General features: G+C 44.4%; 1 protein-coding gene across 3 annotated transcripts in view; it reads right to left on the bottom strand.

Moving 5' to 3' along the window:
- The window catches only part of RNF220 (ring finger protein 220), a 320,785-nt gene extending 307,231 nt beyond the window's left edge, over positions 1–13,554 (bottom strand). For all 3 annotated transcript variants that reach the window (XM_054036930.1, XM_054036928.1, XM_054036929.1), the window contains exon 1: positions 12,930–13,554. In XM_054036930.1, the coding sequence (XP_053892905.1) occupies positions 12,930–13,554 (625 nt within the window). The remainder of the gene's footprint in view (positions 1–12,929) is intronic.
- Positions 13,555–24,017: the final 10,463 nt, after the last annotated feature.

Genomic DNA, 24,017 nt, shown 5'->3' on the forward strand with positions numbered 1-24,017 from the left:
TATTAACTGTATGTCACCGCTAAAATGAGCAGCTGCGGAGCAGCAGTGTTTGCATTTCAACACTCGTTATTAGGATTCAGAGTTAATCTACCAACGTGGTTTTCATCCGACACTTCCAGCTGTTAGTTCACACGGCGCTGGGCAATGTTCAGGGGGGTCTTCTTCACAAACAAAAGAACTAGAAATGGAATTTGGGGTCTTTTTAAATGAAAGCATACATTCTACCGAAACGGAGAGGCTCCTAAATACCATTCTGGAGGCCACCAGTGAAGCAGGCAAACCGTGGCCCAGGGAATTGGAGAGGGTCTCAAGTTCCAGTGTTCCATGTGAGGAGAATAATCCCAAATGACCGGAAAGTGGAATTAATTTTTTATAGCCTTTGGAATGGAGTCTGCAGCAAAAACACACCAAGGGGGTCTCTCCCCAAAAACTCAATGGGACGAATGTTAAAATAACTGAACCAAGAGGAGCAGCAGAAAACTAAAGCCACATGGACCTTTACTCTCAGGTGCCCAGGTACTACAGTGATGAGGGTATAACAGATAGAGAGATGTTGGTCACTCACGCTCCAGAAAAGGAAGAAAATGCAAATAAAGCAGGAGAGGTCCGTTTTGCAGCAGAGCTTCTACTTGTCCATCAAAGAGTTAAATCCACCCATCTGGCTCCTTTGGCTTGTAAATCAGCCCTCCTTGCCGACAAGGACACGCCGAAATGCCACGAGGCTGGGCCTGTCAGGAAGGAAACCAGCGCGTCCAGGGTTTTGTTGTTCTAGAGACTTTTTTTTAATTATTATTATTTTACTTTACAGCTCAGGAAGGAAGCTGGAGCCTGCGCTTCGACTCCAAGAATGTCGATTACTCATCCTTCCCTGCATTATTTCTTTTATCTCTCACTTTTATTTACCTTACTCAAAATTTTTCTCCAGTTTCTTTCCCTACTGTTCTTTAGCCACCGTTTTCAACTGTTCATCCAAGTTAAAAAAAAAAAAAATTGTCAACCGCTCTCTAAAGTAAATAATATTGACAATATTTGCTACACAAGCTTCCATCTCTCTCCCACACGTGGCCAATTTCAGTCCTTGCATAACTATCAAGGTACTTCTGTGGCAACCATTACCACAATCCCTGAACACCTCCCAAATATAGATGAACTTTTCCTCAGCCACCCGGTATGGCAGAAAAGTATTGCAATCCCTACTTCCCAGGCAGGCACTGAGAAAGTAACTGATTTGCCCACAGTGTCACAGAGGGGCAATGGCACAGCTAGGAAGTGAACCCGGATCTTCCAAGCACTTGGACACTGCCTTACCTGCCAGGAGCAAGTGCGGCTGCCAGCCAAATTAACCGAATGAATTTGTCCTGCACTGTTCATATCACTGCTATGGGCAGGTTAGACTGAGCTGTCACTGGCTGAACTGGGGCAGGAACTTCAGGAAGAGATGCCCACACTCTCCAGGGCAGGTTTGGGGCCTTCGAGTGCTTCTAAAGGAGGTGAACAAGTAAGGAGAACATAGCTTTATTTTATGGCTCCTGTCTTCCCAAGAGCGCAGTATAAATTCTGGGCCTGATCCCGACTACACTCACATCAGATTTACGTCAGTGTAACGCTACTGACATCACCTCGGATTTACACAGGTTCTCTCTGTATTGCTCGGTAGCTTCCACATTCAGGAGGGGGTGGGACGCAGTGTGACGTTGAGAACTCACCCGGACTATTCATTAATGCAGCCATGAGCTGCGCAAACTTCTGTTTGGCAGGTTTGCCGACACGCCTCTGTCCTGACCCACCAGCCCTTCGCTGTTCCAATCCTGGGCCCCATACATAGCTCTGCTAACTTAACTCCGAACCGACCTGCAGCCCCGTTATTCCAGTGCTGTCCCACACAGCTTCCAGCCATGCAAACAGAGCTCTGCAAACACATCTCAGTCCTGACCTGCAGCCCCCCGCTACGTCCGTCCTGCCCGATCCCTCAGTTCAGCCAATACCCTGATCTGCAAGGGCTGTCCCCAGCTATGCCAGTCGAGGCACACCCCCCCCCCCCCACAGACAGCTCTGTCCATATCCCTTTGCCTTGTCTGACCTGCTACCCCTTCTGCCACTGCCGTCCCACTTCCTGAACGAACAGAGACTGGCAGACATGCCACGGTTTTGTAACTGGGACCAGGATGATACGATCAGACTGAATGCACTGCAGGGCCTGAACTCAAATATCCAGCGAGAAAGGAAAAGCACGGCCCAGTGCTACCTGGGCTCTGGTTAATTTACTAGTAAGAGCAGCAGCACTTAGAGTCCTGTGTGTCCAGGCCTGGGGTGGAGACAGTGATGGGAATAAGGGGCAAGGGGCACAGCAGCTGTGTGGGTGCCAACGCTCCCTGTCTTCCCCACGCTCCTCTCCCCGGAGCGGGGCATCCCAGGGTAAGAACTCACCCAGGCGGGCACCATGCACCCGATCGACCGGCTCCCCTCTCTTCACCCAGAGCTACTGAGGTCACTGATGGCTCCTCCATCTCCCCATTAAAGCCGCCCGATGAGCAGAAGCTAACACCCCCCATGGAAGGGTTAAACACAACAGCCTGCCAGCCAGCCACACAACTCATCACAGCCCCGGTGACTGGAAGTGAAACTGGTTTGCAGGCCGGCTCGTCACTGGCCTCGGAGCTGTGGCCCCCTCCGGGGCATTACACTGGTGTGGAGCAACCTCCCCTGCACTCTCCATCCGCGGCAGCGGAGAACATTCAGCACCGTGCAGGATCGGGCCCCTGCAGACACAAGACAAGGCTGTCGAAGGGTGGCCTGTGCACGCAGTGGTGGCTCAAGCTGCCGTATGGCAGGGCCGCTCCGAAGCGTCTGTCACTCAGTCACTCCCTCGGCCCCCAGCTGTAGCCGCCAGGATGCCTGGGAAGCAGGTGGCTCTTTGACGAGGATTCACAAAGAGCCCTCTCCCCAACGCACGGGCCCACGTGTTGTCTCCTCCCAGGTAGACCAAGGAAGCCACAAGATCCCTGCCCCAGACTCAGCTGCCTGCCTCTGGAATCCCAACCAGGGTCCCAGCAAAAAACATTTACCCGCTACCCCACCAGCATTCGTGGAGACAGTCCAGTGGGGAGCACGGCTGGGGAGACAGGGCTTTCCTGGGGAAGACGACAGTGTACACAAGGAGAGAACTGCGGTTTTAACCCGAGGCAGCTGGAGATGGAGTTCTTTGGGGGGGGGGTCTCAGCTCTGGAACTCCTCTCTTTCTCCCCCCTCACCCGCCCCGCCCTTCATTTTCTAGAGCCTGGGTTTGCTGAACTTCAGGACTTGTTGCAAAGCCTTTGTGTTTTCCAGGGGAGTTTATTACGCTGTGGACGGGAGGTTGTTCTTTGGAAGGCTTTTATGAAACTCAGCTCGTGGAATATTTTTGTTTCATATTGTTTGTATAACAGCCCCACCCACCCGGCGAGACAGTCCCTGCCCCAAAGACCTTGCAATGTAAATAGAAAAGAGGCACAGAGAGGAGACGTGACTTGCCAAAGGTGTCACGCCCAACATTACAACCCCACCCTCTGAGCCACCAACCTAGGACTTCGAGAGAGCCTTCTAAAAACACTTTTAAAAATGTAAAGGTGAGGACAGAGGAATAGTCTAGTTCCCAGACGCTCCTTACACTGGCGTTACTGTCCAAACAGGCTCTTTGCTGAAGGTCTATCTTGTGGCTCCCTATAGCAGAGAATTTTGCAGGTCAGACAATTTCACACGCCAAACAGCATTTGAGCTGTGGGTTTTAGAGATGGGTGAAAAAAAAAAATCAAAAAAAACAACAAGTATCAAAATGGAGAGTCATTTTTAAGGAGGATTGGTTTTTTAAGGGGGAGAGAGAGACACAGAGGAGTTAAATTTTATTGATCAGAATCAAAATGATTCACACTGAAAAGTCCAACAAACTAAAATGTAACTATCTGCTCATTTCAAGTTTCCTGATCGACTTCTCATTCTATTTACAAGACCTGGTGCTGCTGGCAGTCGATGCTACAATCAGCCTTTGTCCCATAAATGCATTGTTTTCCTACTAATTGATGTCCAATCACTTTTTGCTTAATTTTTAAAGAGAGAACTCTGAAGGGCACACTCATTCTGCGGCAGCCCCACCAGACCTGTGAAACCACAGATTAAAGTAAGGTCGTGCGTGTAGCTGAAGCGTATTGCTGGCCTGACCGCTTTCCTTTCCAGCAGTGTAAATCAGCAACAACTCAGCAAGCCAGCAGGGTTACACCAGCATGTCTCTGCAAATCTAGAACTTTGGTTTTGGTCTTCTGACAAGAACAAGCTCATAAGGATCTATGATACCACAAGCAGTCAATCGGGTAATGTCTTTTGCATCTGTACAAAACCCTTGCATAAGTTTTTATATTTTCTCTCCAAAAGAAAGGTTTCAGTGTCTTTATTTTCTCTCATGAAAATGAATATATACCATAAAGCGAATACTCACAGGCAACCCACAAGAATAAAGTATATTTCTGCAGTGGAGGGAAGAGATGCTGGTAAGAAAGCAGATTTCCGTTTCAAGTTTCCAGAAACGGAGGACAGAGGGCATTTAAACAAAAGTGATTTTAATAGTGTCCTAAAATTATGAAAAATACCATGATGCTGTCCCCAAACTTTAACTCTAAGAATCGTTTCACCCTAACGAAAGAGACAAGAAACATGGACAGCAAGAGACTCTCTCCGTTTTCCTCTGAGCTACCAGCACTTAGAACACAAAATCTTTCTTTATCCCACCCTTTCCCAACCCTATTTTTCCCCTTTCCTGTATTTCAGTGCATTGCCGCAGTACAAAATGACTGCAACCAGTTGCAGGAGCTGAGAGCGTTACCCTGATCTTTGGAGAATGACTGGTTTACAAAACCACAATCAATGTTTTAAAGAGGAAAAACAAAAAACCACCACCACACACACAAGATGATAGATGCAGATAGGACTTCAAAGGACTAGACCCTGCAAAGCCTTGCGCATTTAGTCCTCCCTGACCTGGAAAATCCTACAGAAGCCAATGAGCCAGATTCTCCTTTCAAACCAATTTTGCACCATTGTAAATCAGATTGACCTTAATGGCATCATTCCTGATTTACACCAGTGTAAGTAAAAGGAGAACACCACCCAGTAGGTCAATTCCTGTGAGTACGGTACTGCAGGATTGAGCCCTAAATAAGGACTGCAAGATTTGACCCATACAGCAGTAAAATACTTCACCACCCGGAAGTGGCGGGGGGGGGGGGGCGGTAATCCAACTCCTATCAGTAAATTATTCCTGTTAGTTAATTGGAAGGTCTACAGATCACATGTTGATATATACAAACATGATATACCATGCTTATCACATGTCAATAGAGCTTCATGTACATACAGTGACAGATACACACAGAGAGGGGAGACAGACCAGACATGTAAATCCAGAAAAAAAGATATACGCCCTTTTCAGGGGGGCATTGCATAAGGATATACTCTCCCATTACAGGAGTTGGTGTCCCAATTAGAAATATATTTTTAGAAAGAATTTCATTTCCTCTGCACAGCAGCAAAATGTCCTCAAAAGTCCCCAAATCTGCTGTTCTCTCTTGAAGAAGAGAGAGTAGAAAAATGCATAGGCTATCAAACAAATAGACATGGAGGACGACTGTTAGTGACATGAATTGCTGGATAAAAATGGTTACAGTTCGCTTTCAGTGTCTGGTTTTTGTTGATGCACAAGTATTAAAAGAAAACTTTGCCCTCAGAAATCCTCAATAAAAATAGACTAATAGTATACAGATGGGTATAATGTATTCTCTATACAGATACTCATAGGCCGTGCTCTTTATGCAGATTAGGGGTAGGCAGATTTTAGATGGCGGTTATTTACCTTAGTCAAGTATTATACAAGCATACACAGAATACATTTTATTCCTACAGATATTAACCAAATAAGGATGGGAGGTGAATCATAAAATCTAGTATAAAACATAATTCTACCATTTTTCAGCTTCCCTGAGAGGCGAATGAAGGAGGGAAAAAAAATTAATTTTGCTCTTCTGATGCGATGTGTCCAAAAGACATCAACCAACCAACCCAACCAAGGGGCACCAATCAGCTCAAAGACAGCCTCAGAAAATTTCTCCCAAGAAGAGTTCCAGAAATTCCCAGACATTAAATATACCCCATCCGTTGTAGGCTTTCAACCTTAGGGAACAGGATCGGGCCCTTGGACTTCTGTTAGTCTGCACGTCTGAGAATTTTCTTATCCCTCAAGACAGGTAATATCCAAGAAATGCCCAGAAAAGTTTCTGAGACCAGCAAAGCTGAGAGAAAAAAAATAACGAAGGCAAAAATACTTATTTTTTCTTTTTTCGGTTTCTCACGCTTACACACACACAGAGAGCAGAACCCTACTAATTCCTTACATCGTCGATGCAGAACAAGTAGGAAACTCCACTGCTAATTCCTAAATTCTGCAAGTTAGCAAATAAAATAATAGATCAATGTTTAAACTATCAGGGATACTGACTCATTAAGTGCGCTTTGGCCATTGCCTTTAATTACTGAAGTTTAGCTGTAATGGATATTAGTAGTACATAATATTCTAACCGTACTATATTAATAACAACACCACATAGTGCCTTTTATCAGGGGATCTCAAAGCACTGTACAAGCTGCTGAGAGGTATTATCCCCATTTTAGAGATGGGGAAACTGAGATTCAGAGACTTGCCCAAGATCACCGCACGTCTGGGGACTTCTGACACCCAATTCAATGCTTTAACCACAAGGTCAGCCTCCCCTTCCCTTTGTATAATTCTGTGAAAGCAGCTAAATCTTATTAATGAGACTTCAGTCCAACTTAGCCTCAGATATAATCTTTGTTGAGAAGCAGGATTTGGCCACCAGGGGTTTTTTTTGTTTTGTTTTGTTTTGTTTTGTTTAGAAACATTTGGTTTGCCAATTAACCAGTGAGATTCAGAGTTTGTCCTGTAACTGTATAATAAATATACATGCATATATATATACACACACACACACACACACACAAAGCAAAAGAGGATGATCAATATTTACTGTATGTGTGCCCATTTCTGCAGTTGTAGACAAATAAATATGTCATTTACATTTTGCTCAGAGCTCACAGAGCTGCTGTCATAAGCCCTTTGGAGTGCCACATAAGCCAGCTATCAGACGGCCGAAAGGAAGACCAGGGCACAAGAAATTGCTGGCTTTTCTCAGCTCACAGGAAATATGGCCGGGTGGCAGAGGCTGTGTGGGGAAACATTTTGGAGGAGAAAACAGCCCCGGCCCTCCCACCCAAATGATCAATTAAAAGCCATCCTTCTGCCCAGAGCTAGGCGAAGACGGCAAATGATGGCTGCCAGTAAAACGGTCACTTGGATCGGTTCTGCATGACAATTGATGGCAAGGGAAGCGGGGGCGGGAGGGTTTGGAAGAGGCAGCAGTGTCCGCTTTCTCACCATGGTGATTAGACATTCCAAGTGCGCGAGATAGCCCCGAATAACAGAAAGAGAAATATAAACTGGAGACCGACGGATCCTAGCCAGGCCAGATGGCCCTGCAGCCGGCAGGGGCTGCTCCCATCCAGCCCTTCCCCACTTTAGCTGTTCAAACATTTCTTTATCCCAACAAGACAATTAAACCAAACAGCATGAAAAGGAGTCTCGGCAACAGTTTGCCGAGGGCACAGAAAGGTTGTTGCCAAAAAAACAAAAAGAAGGAGATTGCTGTATACTCCCGCGGCCAACGCAGGGCCAGGTTCTGACCTGCATCCTACCCAGTGGAAAATCCAGAGTAACTCCACTGAATTCACTGCATTTTCACTGGTGTAACAGAGATAGAAATGTGGCCTTCTCTATATCTACCCCCACACACACACAATGGAAATGTAATTGTTTCACTTGTTTTATTGTATTATTTCATGAGCTGTATTAAGCATTCAATCTCACCTGGTCATGAATGATTATTAACAACATAGTGTCACTTTGTTTTAGGTCCCTATTCTAACCTACCTGGGAAGTGGTGATTAGTGTAGGAACAGCAGCGAATATCCCCCTCAAATCCACTACTGTGCCATAGAATAATTCAAAGAGGAGACACCCCTTCCATCCACATCCTTCTACACAAAACTCACCAATTAGTGTAGGTCCTACTTTGTAAACACAAAAACAGACAGGCACATGCCCTAAGAGGGGAGATCACATTGTGAACCCCTGGACTTAGGCTTGAGACCTGTTCTAAAGGCCATCTTTGTTCCATTTTGAACAATTATTCAGAAGTGAAAACTCTGGTAATAGAAGTCATGCGTAGCACCTAAACAGAGATTTACATTTTCACAGCACTTTGTAAATATTAAATCATTAGTTTAAGACGCTCGAACTAACTACACTTTAGAGATTTAAAAAAAAAAAAAAATCCTAAATTGGAATGAGAACCTCTCTTCCATACTGAGGCACAGCTATAATCGCCGGGAGGAGAAACGGGACCTTGATCAAATTGACAGCGTCCCAATAATCAAGGTGATTTTTAAATTTATTTTAATGTAACAGTACAAATAATAAGAATAAATACCATCACTATTTTGGATGAAAGTCGCTGGAGAGGAGCAAAGATCTCAAAATACTGGCAAATTAGCTACCATTAATTACTTCTTAGCACAACGTCGGCAGTTAGGTATTACCGTGTTACAGGTGTCAAAACTGAGGCAAAAGAAGAGTGAGTGGCAGAGCTGGAGGACAAGACCCCTGGTCTCCTGACTCATGTTCACTACCTCGAGACCGTGCCTCTCCACAATATAGCAAAGAAAACACATTATAAAGAATAAGTGAATGATCACCCAAAAAAGGTTGCTGTTGCGGTCTTGAAATGCGGCCTGTGGAGTGTTTGGAAGCATCTCAAGGTGCGGTGGAGACAGTCATTTCTGGGGAGGGTATACGGGAAGCTCTGCGCCGCAACAGGCGGAGAGATCTCTGCCAAGCCAGCCAGGCTCCGGCGTGGATGTTCCCTGCCGGCTCGCTCTGCTGGAGGGGGGCGATGCCGTGGTGTTTGCAAGGAGCAATCGTGACCATTTTTTATTAGAAAGCCCCGAATAAAACAGGGGATCATTTTCACAGGAGGATTATAGACGTCTATCACGCAGGGAAACGTAGCATTTACTTCCACTGCTGCTGGAAACCTACATTAATGAAGATACGTATATTTAAAGAGCCCCATGAAATGTGTTTGTCAGTGTCTGTAACACACACTGTACAAGAAGCGCCTAAACTGTTCTATAAATACCATTATCTTTCCCAGCGAGCATCTAAACAGAACGGCCCCGTCCAAAGCATGTGTCTAAACAAACAGTTACATCTCCTCCCTGGATGGAGTATGTCTTTTATACGCGCTTCCTATGGCACGCACAGCCTCTCTCGACATCCCGAGAGCAGCAGCCGACAGTCACAGGCAACTTGCCCAAACACAAAAAAACTCTAACAGATTTACAAAATGACTATTAACACAAACACGCTCCATCCATGCCTCGATAATTCATTAGCAGTCTGACCCGGGGCTCCAACATACACACAGAATTTGAAAGCAACCTCCTGACTTAAAAATAAAACGGTGGTTCTCTCTGAGAAATATGTGATCTCTCCTAGCCCACATACATGCATCAAGGGGGCCAGATCCTGATCACAGTGATGTAATTAGAATGAGAATGAGGTCGTAAGAGTACGTGTGCGCGTACACACACACACACACACACACACACACACTATTCCTAGCTGCATATGGATGCAGTTCTGCATAGAGTTGGCTCCGGCTGTGATATTGTACATTTATGGCTTGACATACTATTATATATTTTTTGGGTTCTTTTTTTTTAAAAAGGGAAATTTCTCAGAAAATCATCTCTAAAATTAGAACAGTATAAAAATATTTTAAAACCATTTGAAAATGTTTGTTTGTGATGGTACAAGGGACGTGTGTAATGCAATGAAGTCATTCACCCATCGCATGGTCTAATCCCTTTCAGGATTTTGAAAAATACAAACAAACAATTGAATCCTGCAATGCTGAAGAGCCTCTACTGAATACATAAAGACTTTGCTGACCTGCTGGCGCTTCATTACGCCCGTCTATCCACTTTTGCTTAGAAGTTTGTCCACAGAACCCTTTCCCTGCAATGGACCCTACACTACGATCCTTCTTTCCCAAAGGGTTATGTACATTATTCACACGAGGAACCCAAGGAACTTCCTGAGGGTCAATGAGGAGAAATTTTAAAGGCCCTGAAATATATTTTTGCATACAAGCATAAAGAACCCTGCAGATATGTATGTACGTCTCAGAACATGACAAGTTCTGTAGTGCAGCCATCAGCCGGGTCATCCCTCAAATTTTTCCTTTCTAAAAACTGCCACATAAAGATAATTAAGACACATTTTTAAAATCCCATCCCCACAGTAAATAAACCCACTGTGGTAACGTATTTAAGATTCTGACATATATAGAAAACATGCTCTTTGGTGCAACAGCTAAATATGATGGGAAGAAGGAAAGGTCAAATTTACCTTAAATTGTCCCGGTACTTATGTTATAACTTTAAGATTAATAAAACATGAATGGATGTTGTGCTAATATGCATCCAAAGTGTATGTAGGCAGTGTTATAAATGGTTATGTTAGCAATTGTGTCTAAAACCTGGGGTGATATTAAAACAAATTTTAAAAGCCAGAAGAGTTAAAATTAATCCAGTCATTAGAAAGAAAAATAAAACCAGTTTCTCTCTAATATTTTGGTCAGCAATCTGTCCCGCTGGTTGCGATGCCTGCATTCATTTTGCCCTAGTGCAAAGACTAATCACTTTAACCAGTTTCTATTTCTCTTCTAAGGAAAGGGGGGGAAAACTTTTCACATGTTCACAAGTTTTTGAAGCAACTTGCAAAGTTGTTATTCTGCCTCTCTCGTTATAATCCCACTGTCTAATCATTCCCAGTGGGCGTGGGGAAGCTAATGCATTGGCGTGCATTCCGTTAGCAGCCTTACTCCTCTGTGAAGTACTTATTTATTTTTCAGGAGTACAGCACCCACATAGAGCACACAGTCTTGGTGAAGACAAGATTTATCCCTTCCACACAAGAGCATGTGCCTGTGTCTGCGGTTCTGTCCACTGCTGTGCTACATGTGGTCTAATTCATTTAACAGATTTACTCCTTTAAATCAGCTATCGGACAGGATTTTGCTAGCAAGATACACAGCAACTGATGCGCTTTAAATTCATTTTGCTAGCAGACCTGCTCTTCCGCCATTATCTCCCAAAGTATTCATTTGAGCAAGCTTCATTTCCACATCCAGGTTATATTGATAAGGGGGAGAGATCCATAAAACATCAACACAGGGTATCTTTAGATATTGTGATCCCACCTTCCTTCCCTCCCCCAAAATGAAAGCTCTGCCCCCACCTAAGTGCTTCCACCTACAACAGTTATGCCTACATATTAACAACACTGATGAGGAGACACGGAATAAGGAAAGCAGTTCTAATGCACAGAAAGTAGTATAGGGGGGAAAAGAGAGATCACATTTGTGCTGTGAGAAGCACAAGGCTTCTGTCTTCAGTGGGAATCGTCCCACACTTGCAAACGCTGACATAAAAGACACACTGGCAGCATATTTCAAAACCAAAGAGCGATGGATTTACAAGGCAGGTTGATTTTATGATGACTTTTATTGAAAAAGTACGCTGGGTGTAGGCAGATACCTTTTAGTGCTGGTAAGTTAACACAGTGCCTAATTCAAGGAGACAGCCTGAGGAAGCAGTGCCGACAAGGGAGAGAGAGCCACAACGTCTCTATTACTCTCCTCGGCATCATAAAGGGGAGAAGAAAAATCGTATCTGAAGGGGAGCGAGAGAGCTGGGCTGCAGTTTTCTTTGCAAAATAATAATATTTTTTTTAAAAGAAGAAAATCCACAAGAATGTACAAAGGGGTCCATATGAAAACAAAACCACTTTGGCATCTGAACTAAGCGTTTGTGTTTAAAGGAGATCTCTCCGGCTAAATGTTGCCGCATCTTATTGCTCTGAAGTCAGGGACTGCAGGCCCTGTTCTCCCGAGACAGTTCCCCAGAATGGTGTTCCCCCACCGAATGGTTCAGCTTTTCATGCGAGGAGGGGACTGGGGTAGCCTGCCCTCCTCCAGCAGAGATACTGCGCGGGAAAAGGAGTTGTTACAGTAGCGTACGTTAGACTTGTTTTAATATCTGATCCTTGAAGGGACAGATTGCCTTTCCAGTGATCATGCAAAGGGGGGCTCCAGAGAAAGTACACAGCCTATTTGGGGGGTCACTTATTGACCCATATGAGCGTAATCAGCTTTATGTCTCTAGGAAAGAGCTTGAGTGCCCAAAATACTATTCTGTGAAATACTGCATAAGGGAACTTTGTCCTGTTCTGAGGAGCAAACCATGAAGGCTGATATCCTAGGTACAAGAACTGAGCGTGTGAGGAAGAGGGCAGAGGAAAAATATCAAAGGGGGCAGTGTGTGCAGTTTTAACTGATAAGCTCCCTGAAAAAAGTTCTAGGTGTATACTACAGATGCACCCTTCTGTGTATACACACACGCACACACACCAGAGTATCTCTCTCTGCTTTGAGGCACGGACATCTTTCCATGCTTAACAGCCCGAGTTTAAGCAGAGAGAATGGTGTCTCTCCCGCAGGTGCATTTGAAAATGGGTTTCCTTCCAATACACCTTACTGTGAAATCCATCAATGTCCATTTAAGAAAAACAAGGCACCATTTTATCACATAACTCAGCACGAAGGAAAGGACATTCAGCAGGAACCGCGTCACGACAAAACGACGCACCTGTTGAGCATCTCAACGAGGCGCAGCGAAGTAAAGCCGAGAGGGGTAACGGAGGTACTTACATCTGTCGTTTCGGTCTTCGGGACTGGACGAGGTCTCCCGGTCAGAAATGAGGCCAGAGACCGCAAAGATCTTTTTCCCCGTGTCATCGACTTTGAGTGAGCCAGGGGAGCTGGAAGGGAGCTGGGTTCCAAACTCATACTCCTTGCCATCCGCGTCCGAGAAGCGCAGGTGGGGCGAGTCCGTGTCGTGGCAGTTTTTCAGGCGTTTGGCCGGCGTAAAGGCTGACTGGTAGCTCTCCCTGTCTTCAGTGGAGGCAAAGGGGCGGAAAGCCCCAACGCCGCTGTGGTTCAACATACTTATTGGCGTGCAGTCCAAGTTGGGGGGTGCAAACTGGGGGTGGAGGTGCAGCAAGGATGGGGGAAAGTCACGGTTCGCGAATGCTCCTGGCACCCCACCTTGCCGGTGATACATGGAGGCAAAAGTATACGAGCCATTGGTAAAGGGGATATGCACGTCCTTATCCACGGATACCGGGACTCCAAAGGGTCTTGGCTGCTGACAGGGGATGGAAGCGTCCCGGCTGGCTTCAGCAGTGGAGGCGAGAACCATCAGGGCCGGAGATGCCAGCGGGTTTGGAAGATAGGATGAGTTTTCCATCTTGAAGGCTGCCCGGTGTAAGTCCATCGGAGTCTCTTTCCTCAGCAGGGTCACAAGGGGAACAATCTTCCCTGGAAGGAAGGTCAAGCGAGGCCTGGTTTTGGAGCAGGGAGATCACTGAGGCATCATCGCCGTCCCGAAGCTGCAGAAAAACAGAAGGGAAGAGAAAACACAAGTGGTGAGGCTTCTGCACTTGCTTCTTCTGGACACTCCATGCAGTGGGAAGGCCACATGCGTTAGAACCAACTGCCCAGCAACGCACCCATGTTCTCATTCATGAAAATCAACAGACAACTTCACACACAGGTGGAACCAACTTTGGCCCACTCCACATGACAGAGGGAAAAATCCTACCAAAGGCATTAGTATAAAGGATTTATTTGTAATATAAATATCCCCACATGTCAATAATCTCGGTGTGGTCTAAAATTAAGAGACATTCCCCTCAACTGATCATCACAATTCAATATATGTAAAACATATCATATCTATTGAACATAATTACATGAACAGAAATAAACATTTATACAGTTGTTTATACTGCCTATGATGCATAAGGAATGTGTGTAATATGTGTCTATTTTTCCTCACACATTATGTATGTGTAGGTACATGCACATATGCAGGTATACATTTTACATAGTCATATAACACACACACACACAGTGTACACACACTTCCTTTTTTTTTTTAAAGGAGCAGAGACTTCATCAATAAAATGCCTGGCGTCTCTGACAATATTTAAAATCATAATGGGTGCCTCTGCCATGTGATCTCTGCAAATGTCTGCCTTTCGGGTCGGGGACAGCGGACAACGGATCAGTAATTTTAGTTCCTAATGCACTAGCTCTTAAGTAGATTTGTAAACTGCTCTGTATGTGCCATTAACATTTAGAGGAAAATGTTAACAAAATTTCTGGCTTGCATTTTGCTGAGCCTCCTAGCTCGGCCAGATCCATTCGCCCAGCCACAAACCCCCTCGGAACAAGAGGCAGAAAAATCCTTCCTTCTGTATCTCTCTGCGCTTTCTGATTTAATGGTTTGGTCTGTTATTTTCCTTCCCAATCAACCTAGTGCCTTTTCTTTTAAGGTTCCACTGCCTACCATTCAGGCCCCAAGACCTGTCTTAAAATACAAGAACTATAACTTTGAAACAATATACTAGCCTGCCAGAGCTCAAAGGGCTAAGAAAATCATATAATAATAAAAAGCTGTTACAAATTGTCTCTCTTAAATCCAGAGGGTCAAACATCTCAAATAAAACTTACTGAAAGAGTCTCTTCCTAATGGAGTGCCTTTTGTATTCCATGAATGAGGGAGCCTAGGTTAACAAACTGTATGAAATCCAGTCTGTGACTTTAATGTAGTCCAATGATAACATTTCCTTTTTCCCATCCTGTTCCCAAACGCTTCAGTGACTGTTATTAATTGTAAAGATGAGTGGACATCATCTCTCGGCTTCCTCATTTGGCATTCTTCCTTATAGACATCATTGCTAAATTACCAGATTATGTATCTCACATTAACAGGTTTGCTCTCTTCCAAATTTTAAATAACTTTCCTGTCAAGTTCTAGCCATGGAGAGGGAGAGAGAGATGCCAAGGGCAGCGTGTAAAAGCACAGAAAGCCTGGACACGCTTGTTTTGCTGCTTTCAGGAAAGCTGATCAACACACACACACACAAAAACACAAGCACAAAACTGCATCCACTAGTGAATTTTGGGTTACTGGGTTTTTTTTCAGGCTGCTATAAAAAAAATTAACACGCATATACAAATAAATAAGCACTCACACAGAAATTAACAATCATTAATATGTAAGTGAGGCTAAGAGATCATTGGAAAATATGGTTTCCAAAAAAACCCAAAAAACACTACTGCTGCTCTTTGCCTCTTTTTCTATTTTTACTTGTTCCATCACCTCACGACATTAAATGTATTTCATAAATTAGTATTCTGGCCGCAACACTTGACACTCCTGTAGGATATTGTGAATCACTCCGGCCGCCTTATTCGTTTGCAAACTTCATTATGCCGGGAATAAATCAACACATTACAATATCTCACCCAGCCAAATTTAATTTTTTTTTAAACTCCCACTTCCCTTTTCACTCTCTCTCTGTCTCTCTCTCTCTCTCCCCCCATTAGCAACATGTACAGATGAGACTGCGGCGGACCAGTCATTATGAAAATCTATAGTTAATACACTCCCAATGTCAAAATGTCATGGGTTTAAATACAGAACCCAAAATAAGAAAACTAACTGACCTTCTTAATTAAAAAAATATGGATTGCAGGATAATCAGCTTGATGGACCATTTGGGCGACTGTAAGGTAGTGGGCACAAGGCAAAGTAAGTAACTGTTACTTTTCTGCCTCTATGCTGATTTTTTTTAATTTAGCACCCCGTGCAAATCCAGATTAAAATAACTCCAGCTATTGATCTGAGCAGTGGAATTGACATTAATTTTAGTTCACTTCTCACTTTGCAAAGGGATCAATAGGAAGTAATAACAGCTGACATCCCCACTGAAAGGAGGAAAAAAGACGGGCTGGAGACAGAAATCGAAAAGCAACCAAATAAATCAGTAGCTACTTTTCCACGGCATCAGACAAACTCCAAACAGATTGCAAAAAGTCTTTGTTGAATTAACTAAACAAGGAGTGGAGGGAGCAGGGGGTAGAGATCAATCTACGAAGCTACATAAACTGTCTACCAGGCATCGAGGTAAAATGGACAGACCAAAAAATATTGTGATTTTTCATTTTTTTTAAATGATTGCTCTGATATACAAGAATTTTTTAAAGACACTTTGTTTAAGGTGTATACAAATTGCCAGCCTACTATATGCTACTAATTGCACGGTTAAATATGCCAAAACAGCCTTAACTTTGATCCGTTAAAAAATATCACACCAAGGAACAACTTCTTATCAGTAATCTCTAGCTCAAGTCTGATTCCTCGGTTTATAAAAGATTGTAACACTGGTTTGAATTAGGTAAAGAGAAAGACAGACAAAAAGTCAGTCAATCTATGACGGGTTGGCTTTAGCAGGCATCACAAACCTTGTGTGAGTGAAGAAAATAGAGCTGACCACTGTTATAAGCATAAAACCTCTTTGCTAATCAGCATGGAAAGAAAGAATAAAAAACGTGCACATCTTAAAGCATTAAGAGTTTCAATCAACAAATCACTTCTCTGATATCAATTAAAATAAATAAAACACACCACTTTGTTTATTACAACAGGTTGCATTTTTGTGATCTCTCAACCATTTCTAAACACCAGGAATTAAAATAAAGGGACCAATTAACATTTTTCTCCTTCCGGGAACAAACTTCTTAAAATAATTAATTAGCACACTATTTAAGAAGCTTAGAAACCTTAGCAAAAACAGAGAGGAAATTAGGACAGATTTTTTTTTAAATCATATCATGCATTTACATTAAAGTTTTCCCCCCATAAATGTCAAGTAGGAATTTATAAATATGTCCAGTGTAGAAAAGCCAATTATTATAAAACAAAATAATGCCAGCTGTTTGGGGATTTAAGTGCTCAAATGGATTATATATTTGAACTAAACTGGATTTCCTCGTAAAAAAATAAAACAAATGCAAGCTAGAAAGCCAACACATAAGAAATCTCTTCAGTGGATTAAGATACAAAGGAAAAACATTTTTTAATATGTGCAAAATATGCCAATTTCAGGCACCCGCAGGAGCAGCTGGTATGAAAACCGGTTTAGAAAAAAAATCTGAGGGCCACGCCACCGAGTAGAGGAGGCAGATTCGCTTGGAAATGGAAAAGGATCGGTGCAATTTTAAGGCATTAGGGACCAGAAATCACCCCATCAGGTTCGAGCGGCTGCCTTCATGCAGAAACAATGTCGCCTCGTTTCTCCTCGCGAGGGAAGAGGCTGCCCCTGATTTTGTTTTGCTACAAACTTCTTGCAAAAATTTAGTCCCGCTACCAACACGATCAGCAGGCGGCAAACGAGTAAAAACAGCAGCTGGAGGAAGAAGGGGATTTTAAAAAAAAATAAATAAAAAGATTGGTCCTCCACCACGCCCTCCCCTCCCACACACACCGCAGTTTTTCAAAATTAAATTGAAAATCCAAAGGAGAATTCGCAAGGGCGAAGAAGGCTTTAGTTTGTCAAGCGCCCAGGGCGGCAAACACGCACTGGGGCTTACAAGGGGGAAAGTGAGGGGGGGAAACTCCCCACAGAAATTAACCAGGGTCTTTTTACATTAACGCTCTGATCCGACCTGCGATTATTAGGGAATATTCCTCCCATCGCTCCAAAACCACAGACAGACCCATCTCTCCAAAGTACAATTTGGGGGTTGGTTTTTGTTTGTTTGTTTGTGTGCTCTTTGCCTCAAGATCCGCTCCTTGCAAAATATAAATGTATATATTCAGCGTGGACTTCCCTGATTGTTGTGAATTTGACTATTTTCTTTATCGTTCACATTTTCATCCCCCGCAAACCCCCAACTTCCCCCCGAAAAAACCCCTCCAAGGAGGTGTGTCAAGGTTTAGATTAGAAACAAAACAACCCAAAAAGCGCACAGCCATTTGACTTTCTCCAGATGCAAATTAAACAGGTGTTTTCCTTCCCCCGCCTTTCCAATTTGGGGGCAAGGGTTTTCAGGGACAAATCTGTTAATTTCGTTTGGTCAGAAACAAAACATTCCCCCAAAATAGAAGAAGGAAATTAATGTGGAGAAATTCGCTTTCTTCTCCGCTTTCCTCTGCCTTTGCTAGATTCTCATTAAATGCAACAAATTATATCGTGCACAAAATAATGTTATAAAGTCGGGGAAAGAGAGATCAGGGAAGAGCAGAGAAACGGAGACAGGAATTTCTTGTCTTCGGAATTATTTGCTCTTTTCATGGTGGTGGGGAGGGGGGCGCTTTTCCATCCCAATTTCTACACGCCATTAAGTGCACTTTTTTCCACTTAAAAAAAAAAGTCAGAAACAAAGCTCATCAAATGTGAGGATGACTAGAGTTGTTTGAATTTATGGCAACAATCACTTACCATACACATTTCCTGTATGGAAGGAGCAGCATTCAATACAACTCTTTAAGTAGACAGTTCCTAATGATTTCATTGTGGCAAAACAGATGGTTTTTATGTATTTAGAGCTGAAGGTGAATAATTATTTTCCACGCTTCCAACCTATTTACAGACTTCCCTGCTTTAATTTTTTTTTGGGGGGGGGAGGAGAAGGGGGAGAGAGGAGGTTTTCTAAAAAGGATTCAGAGCTTGTGCTCTTTGGATAGCACTCGCGGATGGTGCAGAAAGTTTTCTCTAGGACATGCTCAATTCCTTTCGCCTCCTCTGGCCAAAGGCTTTTCAAGCCTGCATGTCACAAGGGGAGCGGTTTGAGCCGGTGCTGCTGACTATTGAAACGGACCCGAGTCCTTTATTGTATTGTCAAGAATAAAGCGAGAACAAGTCTTTTGGGTCCCGCCGAGATTGGTGCATTTGATTCCCAGCTGAGAGTGATTTGGGGGCGAGTCTCTCGGGGAGGGGTGGCTGAGAGGGGTCGGGGTTGGGGGGGGGGGGTGTACAAACTTCCACCGTCCCCAAAATCAGGACCAGTGGCAATTTACAAAGAACGTTTTAAAATAAAAACCCAATCCGATCCTCCATCGCGGCGCGGGCCGGGTGGTTTCTGCTACGGATTCAAATCGAAGTTCACACGGGCAGAAAGGAAAACGCGTTTGATTCGAGCTACTCCGAGTCCCGAGCCGGCTGGGTCTGCCGACGCTTCTACCGCGCAGAAATAAGTCTTGGCTTTTACAACAGATAAAAACGATGTAGACTGGGGAGGGGCGGGGGGCGCGGAGAGAGGGTTTGTTTCTTTCCTTTCAAAAAGTTGTTTGGTTTGGTTTGGTTTGCAGCCCGTGGGAAATGAAATTGTTGCTGCCCACAGGCAGGGCAGCCCGAGATCCTGCGGCCAGCAAGGACAGAGCTCCCCTGGTTGCAAAAATAACAGCACCGTTTGGAAACCTTCTGCCCCGGCACCTGATTCCCCCTTGTGCCTACTCCCCCCCCCCCCCCCCCGCCAAATAAACAGGGGGATGGTCCCAGAGACTCCGCAACTCTCGGGTTGCAGAAGGATGAGGCGGCGCGGGGGGGGATCCTCTCTTTTTATCGGACTTTAACCCATTATCATGATGATCCCCACCCACCCAGCCTCCCCCCGCCACTCGACCCCCCCCTTCCCATCCCGGACCCCCCTCACTAGCTGCTTTGGCTGGAGGGATTCAGGAGCTCGTGGCAATGCTTGCATGGAAAAATAAAACTTGCCGTGCAAAGTTTGACTCTGCAGCGAGTCCGGCTTTGCAGGGAAATCAAAAGGCACCGGGGTCAGAGTGACTGCAGCCCTGGGAGAAAGCCGTGGGAGAGCCACTGCTCGAAAGTTAGCCCCGGTCCCTGCCCAGCACCAGCTCCCCCCGCCCGCCCCCTCTCTCTCTCACACACACACACACCTTTGTGATCTCCAACACTCACCGTGGAAATTCCTCTGGCGGTGGTTGCACTTTCTCAGGCTCGGGGAAGCAGGAGCGGAGTGTGGCGCTTGGGAAGTCCTGGGCGTGTTTGCAGGCTGTCTTGGGTTGCATGTAACAGATCAAGAGACTCAATGGGTGTGAGAGAAGGAGCGGTGCTGCCTCTCAGTGCTGGCTCTAATCAGTGAATGAACCTCCACTCTCAGAGGGACTGGAGCTGCACACGCACACACACACACACACACACACAGCCGGGCTGAGCACGGAATACATTAGGGCACTAAGGGAGTATGGGAAATGGAGTCCACAACTGGGGCACAGAGCTGGCCGGCCCATCTTGCCCACTGACAGTGACAAAGATTTGGCTCCTGGCTAAGGGTTTGTTGCTGGCAGTAAGATTTTTTGCATACCATTTTCAATGTTTTATTATTTCCCTTAGGAGTTGATTTAGTTCTTGCGAAAGAGAAGAATTAATAGTACTGGTCTATGTCCCCCCAATTTCCCTCACTCTCTGCAACTGCCCCTTGGTCCTTACATGCAGCCTATCCAATCCTACCCTATCCTGTATGATAAAATTATACCCTATATTTATAGAACACCTTTTACCCTGAAGGTTCCCAGTGCACCATACAACTTATGGGCCAGTCCCCCCAGCAACCTGTGCACAGAACAACTTTGCAGCCGTTCAGAACTCATAATAACAAAACCCACACACCGCAGGGGCTATCATATATTCTTGTCTCGTGTCTCATAATAGACACACACTTTTTTTGTTGTTTACACACATTTCTATGGCACTCAACGTGGTGCCACCTGACCACTTCAGAAACATTAACTAATTTAACCTCACAACACCAGGGGGAGGTAGGGGAGTGTTAAAAACATTATTCAAGTGGGGAAAGACAGGCAGAGAGAGCATAAGTGACTTGCCCAAACTCATAGGAGAAATCAGTGGCAGAGCCAAAAAGAAAATGCAGGTCTTCTGACGCTCACACTGTTTCATATGCACACACACACACACACATTGGTATTTTAAGTGCAGCCGTGAGGAAAATGATTCCTCTATCTACACGCACACTCGTCCCTGTACACAAAGGAATTATTTAATTCACCTAAATCAGGAACTGACGTCAGAGACATTTATTCAGTGATGGAGGGCATCATTTTTTAACATTAAAAAATGTCAGTTCTTTCCTTTTTAAAAATAAATAATATAGTGACTGATTTGTGGGCTCCCTCTTCTCTGATTGTGCATGGACACTGTGAAGTATAATGGGAATACATTTGTTATAAACAGGGGACGGAGGTCAGCTCCTTACGGTAACAATTTGGGTTGTTGTCTCTGTGTGTGCATGTATGTGGCGTGTGAGCGGGTGCACATGTGTATTCCTGGCATCCTCACTCTTTCATGAAGAATAGCAACAGCTTTTGCTTAAGATGTGACTCATTACTAAAGTTATCTAAATCTTCAGTTTGATCTGACTATCCCAGTGTTAAATACGAGCCCAAAGCCAATGGGAATTTTTGGGTGGGTAAGAAATGCAGGTTCAGACCCTACCTCACACTTTGAAGACCATAAAGGTTTGCTTCTCTTGTGGACTGAAATCTACCCACCCTTTTACATCACCTCAGACAGACCAGTTTTTTCTTAGGTAGTCAGCATGGTTGCATGCCCAATGCATGATTAAACCTTAAAAGGATAAAAGTAGCCAAACAACGCTTTCCTCCTTTTTACACTTAATATCTCAAAATAAAAACAACCTTGACATTCCAAGCCTCTGAAATCAGCAAACGTCTGTGTCTAAAGATCCTTCAAGTGCTTTATTTTGCACTTTGTAACATCCATTGCTCTGTTGGCCATGTCATGGAGGAGCAATACAGATGTTGGTACTCAAGGAAATGTGTATGCGACTGTTTGGAGATGCTCGTTACACCGTTTGTTATAGTATGTAGTGTGTGTATACCAGAGTAAGAATGCTCCATGGACAGACAGCAAACTGCCTTTTCCATGGATTGGCCAGGACATCATGGTCCACCCACAGGACGCCAGGCTGGGAGTCAGGGATTATTCCTGGCTCTGCTACACACTCACTGTGTGATTCTGGGTAACTCTCTGTGCCTCAGTTTTCTGGGTACTTCTAAGGCACTTATCTTGTTGGGATCTAAGAGCTGATGCTTAGGTCATAGAGAATTTTAATTTGTACCACAATTCACAGTATTCCCTCCTCTCTTGTTCCATGTTTCCTTGCCAGGATTCCTTGTGGAACCTGACTGGCAGCTTCCCAAGTGAGTGAGTGAATGCCTCATGCCATGGCAAAGCTCCCCCTGAAGTCAACAGCAGCCAGATTCTTAGAAGTGGCGACTCATTTTTGGGTGCCGCATCCCTAGGGGGCCCAACTTCAGACACATGGGTCTGGAGAGCATGCCACGCCCACTAACTTATTGGAAGCATAGGCGATTGACCTTACGGCAATTCAGAACCTAGGGTTCTCAAGTTGGACAGCCAAAATATTAGATCCCCAAATTCAGAGGCCACTTAAAAGAAAAGTAACCTGTAGCCCATGAAAGCTTATGCTCAAAAAAATTTGTTAGTCTCTAAGGTGCCACAAGTACTCCTGTTCTTTTTGCGGATACAGACTAACACGGCTGCTACTCTGAAACTAGGTGTTTTACGAGAGGCCTGGTCCACACTAACCCCCCACTTGGAACTAAGATACGCAACTTCAGCTACGTAAATAACGTAGCTGAAGTCGAAGTACCTTAATTCGAACTTACCGCGGGTCCACACGCGGCAGGTAAACTCCCCCGTCGACTGCGCGTACTCCTCTCGCGGAGCAGGAGTACCAGCGTTGACGGCGAGCACATCCGGGATCGATCTATCGCGTCTAGACAAGACGTTAGCAAGGGGCATATTGACAGCTGACAGTCACCGTTCTGTGTGCTTGTGAAAGAGTCAAATACTCAATCTCAAAGAAATGTGTCAAAGTTTTGGTGTCTCAAACTCTGAGGGAAATAACTGAATTGAAGGATATTGGTTTCCTACTCGTTGATCCTACCATATGATACATACAGTATCATGTCAAGTAGTGTGTAATTAGACATATGAAATCACGTTCCAAACACAGAGGGCAGTGAAAGAATTTTTCAAACTCTGACCCCAGTCCAACATGTGTTTAAGTACATGTGCAACTTTACACACATGAGTAGTCCTATGTGAGTAAAGGTATATACTTGATTAAGTGTTTGCAAGATCAAGGCCACTGATTGGTATACTAGAGTAAAGATAAAGGATCTTTGCAAGTAATTAAACATTGTAATTCTGGACTCTCTAATTACTGAAGAGGAAGGACTGGTAGCTCCAAAGCCCTGGGATATTGTTCTACTATGATGTAAAAATGGGTCTTTAACCATTCCAGCTGAAGAGCTTTTGTCCTCAGACCTCATGGGTGTGTTCTCTATCCACTGAATCTAGCTATCTGTAATAGGCACCAATTACCCCTGGTTATAGTTGAATTTCTCAGACTGAAATATAGATTTAGAACAAGGTCGGGTTTTTAAAAATAAAAGTAGTGCTTTCCATATTGCTCACCTCTGACATCTTTTTTGCAAACCTAAGTAGCTGCCAAAAACGCTGCATAGGCAAACACGCACAAATACAACAGTACGTATATAAGGCACTGATCTCACAATAAGCCCCGACAATTGGCTCCTTAGATAAATATTCCTCTGTACTCTTATATATTAGCCATATTTTAAATAACATTAGGGCTTTGACCTAGACAAAAGTGGGAGGGATAGCTCAGTGGTTTGAGCCTTGGCCTGTTAAACCCAGGGTTGTGAGTTCAATCCTTGAGGGGGCCACGTAGGGATCTAGGGCAAAATCAGTACTTGGTCCTGCTAGTGAAGGCAGGAGGCTGGACTCAATGACCTTTCAAGGTCCCTTCCAGTTCTGGGAGATAGGATATCTC

The sequence above is a fragment of the Malaclemys terrapin genome, chromosome 8, assembly GCF_027887155.1.
Source record: "Malaclemys terrapin pileata isolate rMalTer1 chromosome 8, rMalTer1.hap1, whole genome shotgun sequence".
Lineage (NCBI taxonomy): Eukaryota > Metazoa > Chordata > Testudines > Emydidae > Malaclemys > Malaclemys terrapin.